The sequence below is a fragment of the Oncorhynchus masou genome, chromosome 31, assembly GCF_036934945.1.
Source record: "Oncorhynchus masou masou isolate Uvic2021 chromosome 31, UVic_Omas_1.1, whole genome shotgun sequence".
Taxonomy (NCBI): domain Eukaryota; kingdom Metazoa; phylum Chordata; class Actinopteri; order Salmoniformes; family Salmonidae; genus Oncorhynchus; species Oncorhynchus masou.
The window spans coordinates 17,062,574-17,080,836 of NC_088242.1; the positions used below are offsets into that span (position 1 = coordinate 17,062,574).

At 42.4% G+C, this 18,263-nt stretch overlaps 1 protein-coding gene across 18 annotated transcripts in view; it reads left to right on the plus strand.

Moving 5' to 3' along the window:
- The window catches only part of LOC135523501 (neurexin-1a), a 608,692-nt gene that overhangs the window by 42,943 nt on the left and 547,486 nt on the right, over positions 1–18,263 (plus strand). For 7 of the 18 annotated variants that reach the window (XM_064950217.1, XM_064950216.1, XM_064950219.1 and 4 more), the window contains exon 5: positions 557–607. The exons of the other annotated variants lie outside the window; for them this stretch is intronic. In XM_064950217.1, coding sequence (XP_064806289.1) covers positions 557–607 — 51 coding nt within the window. The remainder of the gene's footprint in view (positions 1–556; positions 608–18,263) is intronic. 18 annotated transcript variants of the gene reach the window in all.

Consider the following 18,263-nt stretch of genomic DNA (forward strand, 5'->3'; position numbering starts at 1 on the left):
TCTCTTTTTTTACTCAAACTCAATGTACTCATACGACTGTGTCAAGTCTGCTGTCTGTTGTGGCCTTATATGCTGATTTCATTAAGTATATAAAGTCTATTGGCATTATTTCATTGTTTTATGTTGCTACTATATAAAATGTATGTGTGTCACGGTACCCAAGGTAGGTTGCTGCTCTTACTTTGCGGTCAGCTCACACCTTTCTATGAGGAGTGGATTGTTTCATTTCTGCTTGATGCATGAAAACCATAATGCCATTCATAAAGGGGGGACATGTGATGTCCACTCTACACTGCTGGTACCTGATGCCAGTGCAGCCCTTCCCACCGGTAATGATTTATCTTGTTCAACGTATTGGTGGGTCGTGTGGTGTGGTGGGGGGAAGGCTATATCTGGCCCCAGTGTCTGACCAACCAGAGTGTCTTGGGCAGCGGGCAATGGGCTGGGCACCCCATGGGCTGGGCAGCATCTTATCCTGGCTGGCTGTGCTGCTGTGCCGCTCTCCACAGAGGGTAAGTGGACCTCTGATCTTTGCCCGTTTGCCTCTCCTACCCAGGGCGAAGGGAAGGAGAAGGTTGGCTTCGAAGGTCCCTACTGAGCATTCCAGGTAAACAGCTTTGCTTTGTTAATTCGATTCCTTAACAGATCACACCAAGACAAGCAGATCTAAAGGAGAAGTCCATTTGGTTTGTTTGTTTCATCCATACGTATTATGTTCTATTATCTTATGTGACATGCCTGGGGGCTTCAGTCGTCAATGAAAGACAATGTCGATGTCCCAGCAGCATGTAGGTTGTGTGTGAGGAAATGTACATGTGGGGTAAAACGGGAATGATCATTTATGAGTTACGAGTATCTGTAGTGATACTGGATCTCTATTTAAGGGTGAAATTAGTTTAACAAAATTACATTGTTTGAAGGCATGACCTTTGACACTGTAGAATTTGTGAGACTGTGAAATTCCATTCCAGTGTTCCATTTGCATTCTCAATTAATTATTCTCATATTATCACCTGTAATTTTGTAGCATTTCTGTCTAAGTAAGTCAGGTAAGGGATGTGTTTGTGAAAATAAATTAGCATGATACAGTGAAAGTCATTGAAATTTGTTTGTACAGGTAAGTTTACACAATATCCGCAGACACAAGTAAATATAGTATAAATTCATAAAATGTATTAAGAACCATTTCCCTCCTGCACTGTATGAGAAATGCAACCATTTTCTGATATCTGTGATTCGGATCCATCCATTCCCTGCAGTACATAAATATTTGTCACTGCCATTTTACATTTAGGTACATGATTAAACATGATTTAGATCCTAAAACACACCCAGAGAGTACACTTTTTTTTACCTGCTTTTAATCACTCGGACCTGAGGGCAACAGTGCAAAGATCTACTACACTTCACTAAGGTAAGTGCTATTTACTTGGTCTTATTTGGTTACGGTGGTTCAGGTTGAGTGGCCATTCATAGAGGTTGGATGATTTGCCGCCCATCTTGTCTTGATCTTTCTCTGGATATTGAATTGGTCAAATTAGCATTTCTGACATTTCTTGCACACATTCTGTTCTACATTTTATTTGTCCTGCAACATTGGAATCCCTCTTGCCTGTACAAGTTGAATGAAATTGGTCTTCGGGAGTTGGATGAGCTGTACCAGGGATGGGATACAATTTTCAATGCTCAAGTCTGGTTGTAATAGCACAATTTTTCTTACATGAGTCAAGTCGAAGGGGTTTCAATTGTGTTTTTAACGTGATAAGGGTACACATAACATTACACATTACATATTACATGTTTGTAAGACCAACACCGTGGCATCTTGATACCTTTAACCTCTTGAAACTCCCCATCCCGGATCCGGGATTGTGACTAAGCCTCAGGCTCATTAGCATAACGCAACGTTAACGATTTCTGAAAATCGCAAATAAAATTAAAATAATGCGTTTGCTCTCAAGCTTAGCCTTTTCTTAACAACACTGTCATCTCAGATTTTCAAAATATGCTTTTGAACCATAGAAATTGACTAATTTGTGTAAGAGTATGCAAAGCTAGCATAGCATTTTGTGTAGCATGTAGCACGCAACATTTTCACAAAAGCCAGATAACCAAATAAATAAAATCATTTACCTTTGAAGAGCTTCTGATGTTTTCAATGAGGAGACTCCCAGCCACATACCAGATGCGCAGTGTTTCCTGAAAGCGTCTGTGTGTAGGAGAAATCGTTCTGTTTTCTACATTGCGCCTGGCTACCGAAACGAACCGAAAATGCAGTCACCTACAACGTGAAACTTTTTCCGGATTAACTACATAATATCGACCGAAACATGGCAAACGTTGTTTGGAATCAATCCTCAAGGTGTTTTTTCACATATCTCTTCATTGACATGCAGTTCGTGGAAGCTTGCTTCTCTCTCTGTGCCCCATGGAAAAATACTGGCAGGTGACTTTTGCGCACCAATTTCGGCGCAGGACACCGGGCGGACACGTGGTAAATGTGGTCTCTTATGGTCAATCTTCCAATGATCTGCCTACAAATACGTCACAATGCTGCAGACACCTTGGGGAAACGACAGAAAGGGCAGACTCATTCCTCTTGCGTTCACAGCCATATAAGGAGATCATGAAAGACAGAGCCTCAAAAATCCTTGTCATTTCCTGGATGCCAAGTCATCTTGGTTTTGCCTGAAGCTCACGTTAAAGGGCACGCACAGAGAAGATATTTGTATTTCTGGACACGTCAGAGTGTTTTCTTTCGAACAGTAGCAATTATATGCATAGTCGAGCATCTTTTTGTGACAAAATATCTTGTTTAAAACGGGAACGTTTTTCTTACAAAAATGAAATAGCGCCACCATAGGTGTAAGAGGTTAATGCAGATTTAGAAAATCTATTCATGATATGTCATTTTAAAGCTCTATGGATGTACAGCATGTTTCTGAAATCATCAGGGTTTGACATGTACTGTGGGCTATACGCATGGCTAGCTGGACACTAGTCGTCACTGAAATGTACTGTAACAGCTCTCAGGACACTGTCCTTTGGCAGCATATTGCGTGCCAACTGTAGATGACACCACCACTGAGTTCCAAATAGCACTAGGGCTGGGCGATATGGCCTAAAATTGATATCTACATTTTTTTCAAACTTATGGGTGATTCATGATATATCTTAATTTTTGTAATTTTTTATTGAAATAAACTTTGTTGTACAATTAAAGTTAAAATGCACTGCATTTAAAACAGTAATCAATTGTGATAGTGTACCTAGCCTAAATATATGCCATCCACAACCATAAGCCCTCACTGATCATTTCATTATTTTATCAAAAAATAATCACTGATCGGGCTTTCAGGTCTGTCTATAAACATGTCCTTTTTGTTACAAATTGAACCAGAACCATGCAAAATGCACATTCACTAATAACGTAGCAGGCGTTACAGTAAATTAACACCGATTTCATTAACAATCTCTCAAACACAAGCCCACGTGCTAGTTAGTAGCCAGTTTATATTTAAAGTTTAGCCAAATATGATCTAGGTATTATTCCACAAACTCTGGAATCAGCTAACATGGCAAAACAGTTGAATTGTTATGAACACGTGTCTTCAACTGTTTGAACAGCATGCTAGCCTGACCACTTTGTTCAGATGTTGAAATCAAGGGCCTACCTTATTTCTCACAATGAGAACGAGTTGCCAATTCCTTATACAATTGATTTATACTCATTGCACATTTATAAACAGCTAGTATAACAATCTTTATTTGAATTAAATGCTGCTAGCGATACGTGGTACCGTAATGCGCGCACAAAAAAAATGAGCATTCATTTTCCAGAATGAATTTGAGGGGTTGAAACATAAACAGGGTATGGTTTGAAAGGATATATTTTCATCTGTTACAGTAAAATAATGTCTCCATCTGTTTTGGTGTCCATATGACCGATTTTGTTGGAGCACACCTCATGCAAATAGCGAGTTGAAACCGCCAGGAAGAAGTGATCTCTCATCTTTGTTGTCGTGAGTGGTAGGGGGAGAGGCTTGGGTGAAAGAGATGAAGCGAGAGGTTTCACTCCCGCCAAAATCTGTCCAAAATAAGCCCCGTGCATATCTCTGCACTTCTTTTCGACCTACGCTTGTTGCCTGCCTTTCTGCATTTGGGACAACGACCCCCATTTTTAGGGTGGAGACATGAGCATCGCATCATGATATGCAGATAGCTGGTGTAAATGGGAAGGTTCTCAGTACAGAAGGAGCGAACGAGACGAGACCAAAAAGACAACATGAGAACAAGCGGACATAAATAACAACGAAATTCTGCGATACAGGCATTTGGAATATCGTGCAAAAACACAAATGTTATAATTCAATATTTCGCCCAGCCTTAAATGATACCAGATTCCCTAAATCCACTAATTCTGACTAGATCACATAAGGAATGTATAGGGCATCGGGTTTTATCTGGGATACACACCGTTCCAGCCTGGAAGTGGCAGAAGGCGAGCCACGGGGGGAGAGATGGATAGAAGTGTTGATGTAGCAGAAAACTAACAGCATACTGAGTCTAATTCCGGGCCTTCACCATGCAGTATGTCCTCTGTCTCCTATAGGGTGTGAAACAGGCGTAGGATCACTGCTACAGTACAGGGTTATGAGGCTGGAAAGATCCAGCCCTTATACATCTTGTTTTATCTAATCTGATGACACTAATACAAAACGTTTGCACAACATTTAAGCTCTATTAATGAACTTTCACCAGCTTCTAAAACTTCTGAGAATTTAGGATTTATCCCCTCTTGCTTCTCCTTTTCTCCTTTCTCCTCCTCTCCTGGTGTTGGTTTTCTACTTAGATTTTGGTAGCCCTTTACACTCATACCCGTATAGGGGTTGAAAATGTCAAATTTGGGCACTAAGAAGCTCCTAAATTGGACCGTCGTGCTGTACAGTAACATGCTATACATGATGTCAGAGCTCTGGCTCTGCGCTTCACACCTCTGTATGGGTTTTGAATGACAGCCATTCTGAACTTGAGCACCACGTGCAGAAGAAGTGGCTCCCATCCCTCCTGCTAATTGGGCAAAATGTGCACATTTTTTGTTGTTTGAGTAAATTAAGATGACTATGTATTTTGAAATATGGGACGTTGAGGATTATAATAAATACCACTGTGATGTCATACAGCAAGCCAAACACCCGTGAGTCCAAATGTGAACTTCACATTTCCAAATCATAAAACTCATGTTGTATACAGTGGCAATGTTTATGATCACTATGTTTAATTTACAGTTACACAATGACATAGCATCATACCCTGGGTTGTTCTGAACAGAATAGGCCTATGTACAGTGGAAGTCGGAAGTTTTCACACACCTTAGCAAAATACATTTAAACTCGGTTTTTCACAATTCCTGTCAGAATAATAGTAGAGAGAATGATTTATTTCAGCTTTAATTTCTTTCATCACATTCCCAGTGGGTCAGAAGTTTACATACACTCAATTAGTATTTGGTAGCATTGCCTTTAAATTGTTGAACTTGGGTCAAACGTTTTGGTAGCCTTCCACAAGCTTCCCACAATAAATTGGGTGAATTTTGGCCCATTCCTCCTGACAGAGCTGGTGTAACTCAGTCAGGTTTGTAGACCTCCTTGCTTGCACACGTGTTTTCAGTTCTGCTCACAAATATTCTATAGGATTGAGGTCAGGGCTTTGTGATGGCCACTCCAATACCTTGACTTTGTTGTCCTTAAGCCATTTTGCCACAACTTTGGAAGTACGCTTGGGGTCATTGTCCATTTGGGAAGACCCATTTGCAACCAATCTTTAACTTCCTGTCTGATGTCTTGAGATGTTACTTCAATATATCCACATAATTGTCCTGCCTCATGATTCCATCTATTTGTGATGGCCATCAGTCACTCCTGCAGCAAAGCACCCCCACAACATGATGCTGCCATCCTCATGCTTCACAGTTGGGATGGTGTTCTTCGGCTTGCAATCCGTAAACAATTGTTGGTAAAAATTAGTAGATGTCCTAACCGGCTTGCCAAAAACATAGTTTGTTCACAAGAAATTTGTGGAGTGGTTGAAAAACGAGTTTTAATGACTCCAACCTAAGTATGTAAACTTCTGACTTCAACTGTATGTTTATTGTGAAGAAAAACTGCCGGGGCACACACACCTGAATGCACTCATGACTCCTTTCTGTGCACACCAAAATTACGATCTGTTTCTCTGAATTGCCTTGTGAATGGCTAGCACTGTAAGGTTGTATTTTATAACCTAGCTAGTCATGTTGGCAATAGAACAAGCTTTCAAATCATGCCCACCTGACCCAGATTGCGATTCATAATTAACCATTTTTATATTGCGTAAAAAGCAACAGTAATTGTGTGACATCGGGGATGCAGTGTTGTGTTCAAAATAAATCAACTACAAGTGTGCTTGCTCTAGTTCCTCAACGGCACAGTTATGAGAGCTAAAAAAACAACAACTTGTAGTTGAAGACTGTTCTTTGAGTCATAAAAATTCATTGAAATTGCTTAGGAACTGTGCACACTTTGGAGAGGTTTGGCCACTTGGAGACACCAGTTAGTCCTTTCACTCAAACCCTTGTAATTGTTTCGTCTTATGTGGCACCTTCCCCACATAATTCGTTATCAACAAATGTGGTACAACAAGTACAGCAAATGCAAAATGCACATAAAATCAACAGTGTAATGTTTGGATTCAGTCTTTTGATTTGATTAAGCTGCCCATTAGCCAACGCCAATGGTGACAGCTAGTCATACTGGGGTCCAACACATACCGAAAAACACATTACAGACAAAATACTTGACAATTTACATACTTAAAACATTGACTGTGTGTGTGTGTGTGTGTGTGTGTGTGTGTGTGCATTCATCAGTTACACATACATGTCAGTACATACACACAACAAGTAGGTCACACAGGGGAGAGGCGTTGTGCCGGGAGGTGTTGCTTTATTTGTTTTTTTAAAAGCAGGTTTGCTGTTCATTTGCAAGTTTCATACAATCATGGCTCTGTATAATACTGTATGTTTCCTTGAAACATTTTCTGGGACTGTTAAAAGACACCTAGTGGCATGTCTGGTGGGGTAAGTGTGTCAGTGCTGTGTGTAAGTTGACTATGCAAACAATTTGGAATTTTCAACAAATAATTTTTTCTTATAAAAACAAGAAGTGATGCAGTCAGTCTTTCCTCAACTTTTAGCCAAGAGAGACTGAAATGTATAGTAGTGATATTAGCCCCCTGATTACAGTGAAGAGCAAGATGTGCCACTCTGTTCTGGGCCAGCTGCAGCTTAACTAGGTCCTTCTTTTCAGCACTTGACCATATGACTGGGCAATAATTATATGATAAGATAAAACTATAACCTGCAGGACTTTCTTTGTGGAGTTTGTTGTCAAGGAAAAACTATTTTTATAATGGCCAGATCTCTCCCCATCTTTACAACCATTGATTCTTTATGTTTTTTGACCATGACAGTTTACATGAACTGTTGTGTACTCGCCATTTGTCTAATATTTTCCCCATGATCTCCAAACTGTTCACTGTCAATTGCTGCCATGGTTATTATGCTTTTCATATATCTTCTGCAAGAATCATTTCAATAAAGCCCTATCCATATAGTATCGGCCAATTCCCACGAGTGTAAAAGGTTAAGGTCCTTGTAGATCCAGATATAATTGCTGCTTTATCTAAATAGGTGCCACTAGTACAATGTTTTATTATCAGTTCAGCTACTTTAGCAGTTAAAATGGTCATTGTAATAATGTACTTTGTAAAGCTTCTGAGAATGTCCCATTACGCCAACTCTTGTTTCTCCTGTACTCTCTGGTCGTGTGGTTTAGCTTGATAGATTTTGAGGTCCTTTGTGAGGTAAATATGTGCATATATTAAGATGCCTGTGTTGGTGAAGCTGTCCTTGGATTCTCAGAATCAGAGAATCTCATTTTCATTACCTGTGTCCCAAATGGCCCCCTGATCAAAGGTGTTGCACTATATACAGAATAGAGTACAAATTGGAATGCAGCCTAGAGAAGAGGATAAGTCATAATACCACTGGCACACCTACAGCCAACAGACAGTGTATTTAAAAGCTGTCATCACAGCCAAGTGCCATGTGAAGCTTAAAAAAACGGCAGGCAGACAGACCAGGCTCGCACACATAACAGGCTTACAGGTATTACTGGGCCTTTTCCTAAATTAGTATACTTTTTAGTCTAATTGCTTTTGAGAGTTATGATTTTTTTAAAACTTTTTTTCTGAAAATGGAAATGTCCTCTCTTTAATTATGAAAGGTAAATCCTCAGAGATTGATTTCTCTGTCAGTGCCAAGTATGACTGGGTTGTATCAAGGAAATTACATTTCAAACGTTTGGTGTCTTTGTCTGTTTGTATGCAAATTGGATGTGTCAGTATGTATTTGCGAGCCATTGGAATGCTGTTGAATCCTGTTAAATTGGGCCTGCTTTATTTCTAGTCAGTCACATACAGGTAACTGACTAAATAAAGGAAACACTACCATAAAGTGTTTTAATAGGGCATTGGGACACCAGAACAGCTTCAATGCACCTTGTCATAGATTCTACAAGTGTCTGAAACTCTATTGGAGGGATGTGGCACCATCCTTCCATAAACAAATCCATAATTTGGTGTTTTGTTGATGGTGGTGGAAAACACTGTCTCAGACACCACTCCAGAATCTCCCATGTGTTCAGTTTGGTTGAGATCTGGTGACTGAGACGGCCAGGGCATATGGTTTACATTGTTTTCATGCTTATCAAACCATTCAGTGACCACTCATGCCCTGTGGATGGGGGCATTGTCATCCTACGGGGGCATAGCCATCATACTGGTTGAGTTGTCAGCTAAATTGAATTCAATGTGAAATCACCCTGCCATTTCATTTAGGTAAAACATTGGGTGAAAAAAAGGCTAAATTTGTTCACGTTGATGACTTTTTAAAATCCAAATCACATTGAGTAATTTCCATTAATCATAATCCACATAATAATTCAGGTTTCTTGTTTCTGCAGGATTATTTCCTTCTGTAGCAAACTCTACATCTGTCTGATACTGTAACTACAATTTCACTATTTTTGACGTATTCTAATGAGACCATGTTGCCAGGTGTAGATAATATTTAACTTGTGGATGTTTCTTGAGCTTGGCAGCCAATGTAATGGATTCTGAACAAAGAGATCGAAACCTGAACAACACAGAGAATTCTTTTAATTTGGGATTTCTCTTTTTTTAAATCTAAAGACTCACAACTTGTTTTCAAAGGCAAGTCTTGACTGTAGTGAGAGAGAAGAGGAGATTGAGTCTATGCTTAAGGTGGTATGTTGATGTTCTCTAGTATCGATGTGATCTACACTAAGTGTACAAAACATTAGGAACACCTTCCTAATATTGAGTTGCATCCCCCCGACTTACAGGAGCAATTAGGTTTAATTGCTCAAGGGAACGTTGGCAGATATTTTTACCTAAGGGTGCAGGGTTTCAAAACAAGGACCATTCAGTTACTGGCCCAACGCGCTTACCCTCTAGGCTACCTGCCGCCCCAGGGATCATAGCTTTCACCTGGATTCATCTGGTCAGTCTGTCATGGCAAGAGCCGATTTGTACACTCAGTGTATGTGGCTATGGAGAGGAATGAAATGCTGATATGCAATGTGATGTGTAGCTCTAATATGGAATGTTGTTTTAGAATGGTTGCTGAAAACTCTATGCCTAGAATTATAACCTATAACCTTCTATCTCCAATATGCCACACATGGAATGCCTTTACCGAACCGGCTTTTCAACATTAACCGAAATGGAGAAAATAGGAACTATGTGCTTTGCCAACCTCTATATTATGGGTTTTTCTTGTTACCACCCTTATGTTTTGAAACTGAGCTCTTACATTTGATGCATTTCATGAGAACATGAAATGGGATATAGAAACTACTAAATAGTAACTGACTATATATTTCAGAATATTCACGATCTCATTGTTGTAGTAAAGGCATTTAGAAGTTATAACCTTTCAGTTGGCCTGTCCATTTGAGTCAAAATCCGTTGAAGTGATTTAACAAAAACCCTCAACTTTTTACCGGGGGCGTCCCAAATGGCACCCTATTCCCCATGTAGTGCACTACATTTGAGCAGAACCCTATGTGACCTGGTCAAAAGTAGTGCTCTAAATGGCAATAGTGTGTCATTTGGGACTCAGTACTGTGAAATTTGTTTGAAAGCTTTTCCTCAATGATATGGTTCTGCACAGCGGCTTGCTGGTGAGGATTACACTTGTCATCAAGGACCATGGCTTGGTTTAAGTATGCGTTCAAATCCCCTTTCTTCTTGAAGGTCCTTGTTGCGGTAGTTGTATGCTCTCAGAAGAATCCTTAAACCTCACTTTATATTTTCCTTGGCTTGCCTTTTCTTATTAAGGTCGATGAGGATACAGTGTGCAAAAGTGCATGCAACGTGGAAACTGGAGAGTTTGCCTCTGAAGTGTGAGTTTGTTTTTAGTGTTCTGGCTGAAAACTGCAGTGGTCTTGACACTTTGAAACTGTATTCCCCCAAGTGATCAATGTCAGAGACACACACAATGGATTCTATAAGCCGAGATGTCTCTGAATTTACCCATGTGTGTATGAAGAACACATGAAGCTCTCTCTTGCACAGTGGTGGAGCTCTACATCCACAGCTAGTCTTCTGTGTTCTGGAGGGATTATGCGGACCAGCATGTCAACATGCCACTCGTCAACGGTGTTGCCGTGCTCTCGATCTGACAGGTAACACGTTGCCATGCCACATGAGCTGAATCGACAACTACTCTCTCCTTTGTACTTTCATATTTGAAACCTAACCTGAAAGTCTGTCAGTGGACAGGACTCCGAGGACCCTGCCCCAGCCTCTCAATGCATAACCATCAATCTCAAAGTTTTAACCCTTTCAAACATCCTTAAGGTTAACTGAGATATCAATATCTGATTTGGATGGATTCTTTCGTAAGACTTCAGTGTTTCTTCTACATTCATTTAGCAGTGATGGGAGCACTGCCACTGCTAAATCGTTGCCACCATTCAAAGAAAATTATTTTCAGGACGATAAAGCGTTTTTAGTGTAAACTTAAACGACTTAACCATATATAAAGTATGTTATTGGAACTATATGCTTTTTTAAATAAGATCATCTTTGAGAACTAACAATCACCAAAATTAAAACTAGACATTCAAGGGGGAATCTTAAATTCCCAAAATGTCATGGCTTATACCCCCATTGATTTTGTTATGTTTGAGACACTCAGATAGCATAAGAACACAATGTAAGCCAAGGCAAAATGTGTAGAATTGCAGGAAATTAGCTTTATAACTGTAAAATGTTCTCCCGAGCCCCATGGCAAAATGTGTAGAATTGCAGGAAATTAGCTTTACAACTGTAAAATGTTCTCCCTAGCCCCATGGCAAAATGTGTAGAATTGCAGGAAATTAGCTTTACAACTATAAATGTTCTCCCTAGCCCCGTGGCAAAATGTGTGGAGTTGCAGGAAATTAGCTTTACAACTGTAAAATGTTCTCCCTAGCTCCATGGCGAAATGTGTAGAGTTGCAGGAAATTAGCTTTACAACTGCAAAATGTGTAGAATTGCAGGAAATATGTAGAATTTCAGATAACTAGCTATAAAACACCAGCAAATGTATCTGCAGTTAAGAGGAGGGCATCTAAAATGTTGAGTTAGACCACGCCAATCCTAGGAGAAACACTGGACTTGATATCATTTTTTTAATTGTATGATTTAAAAATATATATTTTAATGATGTGCGTTGTGGTTGGCACATATGGTTAGCTTCATAAAAGAGTAAAACTACATCTAAGAAATTACACCTGTTGACAGAATAAAATATGAGGTTTAAGTAGATTTCAGTAAGATTGTGTGTGTGGGTGTGTTATACTGCTTGTCTCTGTACCTTCAGGAGGGTCTCAAATGTATTCTGACGTTAGCAGGAAGCAGAGGGCGGCAGCAAAGCAGAAATGGCCAGTTCATCTCGCAGCTGCTTCCAAAATGGCACACTATTCCATATGTACAGGAGTGCACTACGTTTGGGGTAGCTAACCCTGGGAATGCATTTCCTGCCACTCCATTCCATTTTCCCTCTCACCTTTCCATCTCCCCCCCCCCCCCCAAAAAAATCTCCCTCCCTCTTTCCCCCCCCCCCCTCTCACTCTCTCTCTCGCTCATTCTCTCACTTAAACTCTTATCTTCATAATGTGACAGAGATCTGTAATAGAGAACCATTTTTGGGTTTTATACAATACATTTTGAGATGTGTTTGATTGCAAACTTGCCTTTTCCCAACTGGCTGAAGTATGTGACTTTATTTTGACCACTGTAAGTGTGATAGGTGTGATGCCATCAGTGCTGCTGAACCCTGTGAGTTCCATGAGTCCCAGAGATGCTGAAGGGAAAGGAAGGTCTGACCAATTTGATGCCTGCCTTCCCACTACCTGGCCCAGGCAGGCTCCATAACCAGAGCGGTGTTTCTCTCAAACAAGGCATTTTTATTTGATAGGTCACAGTGGTGGATTCAGAGGTGGTGTTAAACACTGCCGTTGAGATAGTGAGAGGGAAGCGAGATTATCCTGGAGTGCTGAGAGAGACGGAGAGTGAAAGGGAGGGAGAGAGCGAGAGAGAGCGAGAGAGAGAGAGAGAGAGAGAGAGAGAGAGAGAGAGAGAGAGAGAGAGAGAGAGAGAGAGAGAGAGAAGGGGAGAGGGACGGTATACTGACTCTTGGAGTGGTGCTGAAAGAGAAAGGGCCCTGTAATTACCTGTAGAGAGATTTGTGTGTCTGACACGGTGGATTGACAAATCGGCTCTCAACCTCCACAGATTAGTAATATTACCGCTTCTGCTGCTTAGAGAAGGCAGATAGGAGGCAGGGGGAGGCAGAGAGGAGGCAAGGGGAGGCAGAGAGGAGGCAGGGGGAGGCAGAGAGGAGGCAGGGGGAGGCAGAGAGGAGACAGGGGGAGGCAGAGAGGAGACAGGGGGAGGCAGAGAGGAGACAGGGGGAGGCAGAGAGGAGACAGGGGGAGGCAGAGAGGAGGCAAGGGGAGGCAGAGAGGAGGCAGGGGGAGGCCGAGAGGAGGCAGGTTGAGGCCGAGAGGAGGCAGGGGGAGGCAGAGAGGAGGCAAGGGGAGGCAGAGAGGAGACAGGGGGAGGCAGAGAGGAGGCAGGGGGAGGCAGAGAGGAGGCAAGGGGAGGCAGATAGGAGGCAGGGGGAGGCAGAGAGGAGGCAGGGGGAGGCAGAGAGGAGGCAGGGGGAGGCAGAGAGGAGGCAGAGAGGAGGCAGGGGGAGGCAGAGAGGAGGCAGGGGGAGGCAGAGGGAGGCAGAGAGGAGGCAAGGGGAGGCAGAGAGGAGGCAGGGGGAGGCAGAGAGGAGGCAGGTGGAGACAGAGAGGAGGCAGGTGGAGACAGAGAGGAGGCAGGGGGAGGCAGAGAGGAGGCAGGTGGAGACAGAGAGGAGGCAGGGGGAGGCAGAGAGGAGGCAGGTGGAGACAGAGAGGAGGCAGGTGGAGACAGAGAGGAGGCAGGTGGAGACAGAGAGGAGGCAGGTGGAGACAGAGAGGAGGCAGGTGGAGACAGAGAGGAGGCAGAGGGAAACAGACATTCCCACAGCTTCTGCCACTGAAGGGGAAGCAGGGGGAGATGGGTGGCAGGCGTGGGGAGGCAGACATAGTGGAAAACAGAGAAGTGACAGAGAGAGTTGAGAGGGAAGTGACAAAGAGGAAGAGAGAGAGAAAGAAAGGGAAGTGATGAGGGAAGTGTAATTAGTAGTCGAAGGCGAATACAATTACATGGGAGAGAGAGAAAGAAATGGGGAGAGAAAGGGAGAGAAATAAGGAGAGGGAGAGAAAGGGGGGTTAGATAACAGTATATAGCTTTGTGTCGATTGTCGAAGCTCTCACAGCCATCGTTGTCTGTCCTTTTAATGTGAAACCCCTTTTTGATTCCTTTACTTAGATTTGATTGAATATAGAATTGTGTGTTTTCGTCTTTTTTATTTGTAGCTACCACTTGATCAGTCTTTGATTGTATGCTCTCTGATCATTTTTTGTTTTAGCTGTGGGATTATCAGGGTGGGTTTATCCCTACAGAATTTTCTTCACAAAGTTTGAATGACTTCCCCTTTTAAAATATATGTATTGTAAGGCGAAGACAAACAGGTAAATTATTTGAGAGAGAGAGAGAGAGAGAGAGAGAGAGAGAGAGAGAGAGAGAGAGAGAGAGAGAGAGAGAGAGAGAGAGAGAGGTCATAATAAATAAAAGGTTGGAGTTGGATCGTTATGAGAGCGGCTCTGCTGGCTCTCCCTAGCTAGGGCTGGAAGGAGATCTGGTGTGGATCAATACTCATGGTCGATGGCTATCCTGCATCCCAAATGGCACCATATCCTCTATATAGTGCACTACTTTTGACCAGAGCCCTATTGGAATAGGGTGCCATTTGTGACACAGTGTGGGACTGGCCTGAAAATAAAGGAATGAATGAAGAATCTGAGCAGAAAACTGATAAAAGAGAGACACAAGGATGGGATAAGAATCCATCATCCACCCTCCATCCTGTCTGCATGTCTCTTCATTTATTTATTTAAAATGTTTTCCTTTCTTCTCTTCCCTTCTTCCTGGCTTTCCAATTGTTACATTAGTGCCTTGACTGTAAAGAAAAACTACAGTCTGGCATTTTTGAGTATGTACATTACAAGGTCTTATTTCATGACCATTCGGCGACTGGAATGATTCCATAAACACTGTTGGAATAAACCTTCAGCCAGTTTTATTTCTTGGTGGGTAAAATAGCATACTAACTTTGATGTTGTCAATTGGATATTTGTACGATCTGTTTTCATTATGCAGCGTGTGGCTTGCATTAGTGATATTTAAAGGATCACTCTTCAGTGGCTTTAATTACTGGTGTAGTTGATGACAGAGGAATTGCTTGCAAAGAGACAGTTGTGATTTTTGTTCTAGTTGAATTTTTGCCCGCTTATACAGTATGCATACAGTATGACGACAGCCTTATTTATATGAGAGAGAGAGAGAGAGATCTCAGAGAGATCAATGAAGACAGAGAGAGATCTCGGAGAGATCAATGAAGACAGAGAGAGATCTCAGAGAGATCAATGAAGAGAGAGTGAGAGAGATCTCGGAGAGATCAATGAAGAGAGATCTCGGAGAGATCAATGAAGAGAGAGAGGGAGAGATCTCGGAGACATCAATGAAGAGAGATCTCGGAGAGATCAATGAAGAGAGAGTGAGAGAGATCTCGGAGAGATCAATGAAGAGAGAGTGAGAGAGATCTCGGAGAGATCAATGAAGAGAGATCTCGAGAAGAACGGAAAATAATAGAGTATGAGTGTAGAGTATGAGAGTAATTTCATGCTGAATGACTCACAGAGTGGAATAGTAATACATATTTATCAGCCTGCCTCTGACTCTTGGCCTGGCGGTTCACTGTGCCATATAAGACATACTGAGCAGTAGGAAGAAAACAAACAAAGATTTGCCACAAGTAATTGCAAGGCAGAGGTGCCAATCATGCTTTTAGGAATATTTTTGTTGCTCTCTTTCCTCTTGCCAGTTCAGTGCTATAATTCAATCCAAACACATGACACACGACGCCTTGAAAATCGAGGACATCTCAAGGGGTTTTATCCTGTCATAATAATTTCTGATTCATTTCAAACTATAATTTGAATAGCATAATAATGTAAACAGTTGTTTGGATAGTAGTTAGACATTAGTAATTAGGCATTAGTAGTTAGACATTAGTAGTTAGACATTGATATTGGTGTTGAGATCTGTACGCTGAAACCATTTCCTCAGGATTTTGTTTTGTTTTTGTAAAGGCCAAGAAAGTGAATGTGTTTGCAATGAGGCATGCAGCGAAATGGCAAGGCTCCCTGTGAGAAAATAGAATAGGCAATTTCAAATCCTCCCTGCCCTGGAATATCCACCTGGCTAGCGACAATTTGTCTCAGGAGGCGTACATAGACACTCAAAGAGGTGTACACACGCTCATGGACATTCACACAGATCCTTATGCGCAAACACACGCAGACGCACGCACGCACACTCCCATCTTGATGCCCAACCTAGACAATTAAGCACTTGGTGTTGTCATAATAAACCATATCCCTGTTAACCTCTTTGGTTGCGTACAAATATCATCCCATCCCTGCTTTTATAAATAGCCTCGTCCCATCTTTAGTCACAGACAAAGTGTCTGTTTCTGACAGTGGCAGGCAGAGCCTGCGTTCCTATGTTCCCTGGTCAGAAGTGGTGCACTATATATGGAATAGGGTACCATTTGGGATGTAGATAGACATACAGTGGTGGGGGAGAGACTGAGGCCTCTCTGACTCGGGTTAAAAGTGTCATGAATCACGGTGTGGCGAAATGTGACACCAGTGCGTCCCAAATGGCACCCTATTCCCTTATATAGTGCATTACTCTCATTATTCTCATTATGTGAGAATGCTATTCATTGACTACAGCTCAGCATTCAACACCATGGTACCCTCAAAGCTCATCACTAAGCTAAGGATCCTGGGACTAAACACCTCCCTCTGCAACTGGATCCTGAACTTCCTGACGGGCCGCCCCCAGATGGTGAGGGAAGGTTAGCAACACATCTGCCACGCTGATCCTCAACACTGGAGCCCCCCAGGGGTGCGTGCTCAATCCCCTCCTGCACTCCCTGTTCACCCACGACTGCATTGCCAGGCTCGACTCCAACACCATCATTAAGCTCATTAAGATGAGGTCAGAAACCTGGCCGGGTGGTGCCAGGATAACAACCTCTCCCTCAACGTAACCAAGACTAAGGAGATGATTGTGGACAACAGAAAAAGGAGGATCGAGCACACCCCCATTCTCATCGACGGGGCTGTAGTGGAGCAGGTTGAGAGCTTCAAGTTCCTTGGTTTCCACATCAACAACAAACTAGAAGGGTCCAAACACCCCAAGACAGTTGTGAAGAGGGTAAGACAAAGCCTATTCCCCCTCAGGAAACTAAAAAGATTTGGCATGGGTCCTGAGATCCTCAAAAGGTTCTACAGCTGCAACATCGAGAGCATCCTGACCGGTTGCATCACTGCCTGGTACGGCAATTGCTCGGCCTCCGACCGCAGGAGGCTACAGAGGGTAGTGCGTACAGCCCAGTACATCACTGGGGCTCAGCTGCCTGCCATCCAGGACCTCTACACCAGGCGGTGTCAGAGGAAGGCCCAAAACATTGTCAAGGACACCAGCCACCCCAGTCATAGACTGTTCTCTCTACTACCGCATGGTAAGCGGTACCGGAGTGCCAAGTCTAGGACAAAAAGGCTTCTCAACAGTTTTTACCCCCAAGCCATAAGACTCCTGAACAGGTAATCAAATGGCTACCCGGACTATTTGCATTGTGTGCCCCCCCACCCTTCTTTTACGCTGCTGCTACTCTCTGTTTATCATATATGCAGTCACTTTAACTATACATTCATGTACATATGTACATACTACCTCAATTTGCCCGACCAACCGGTGCTCCCGTACATTGGCTAACCGGGCTATCTGCATTGTGTCCCGCCACCCGCCAACCCTTCTTTTACTCTACTGCTACTCTCTGTTCATCATATATGCATAGTCACTTTAACCATATCTACATGTACATACTACCTCAATCAGCCTGACAAACCGGTGTCCGTATGAAGCCTCGCTACAGTATATAGCCTCGCTACAGTATAAAGCCTCACTACTGTATATAGCCTCACTACTGTATATAGCCTCACTACTGTATATAGCCTCGCTACAGTATATAGCGTCACGACTGTATATAGCCTCGCTACTGTATATAGACTCATTACTGTATATAGCCTCACTACTGTATAAAGGCTCGCTACTGTATATAGCCTCGCTACTTTTTTCACGGTCTTTCTTCTGTTTTATTTATTTACTTACCTATTGTTCACCTGATACATTTTTTGAACTATTGGTTAGAGCCTGTAAGTAAGCATTTCACTGTAAGGTCTACTACACCTGTTGTATTTGGTGCATGTGACAACTATTTGATTTGATTTACTGAGGGACAAAACAAGTCTTTATAAAGGGGCACTCATACTCTCTCTCTCTCTCTCTCTCCCTCCCTCTCTCTCTCTCTCTCTCTCTCTCTCTCTCTCTCTCTCTCTCTCTCTCTCTCTCCCTCTCTCCCTCTC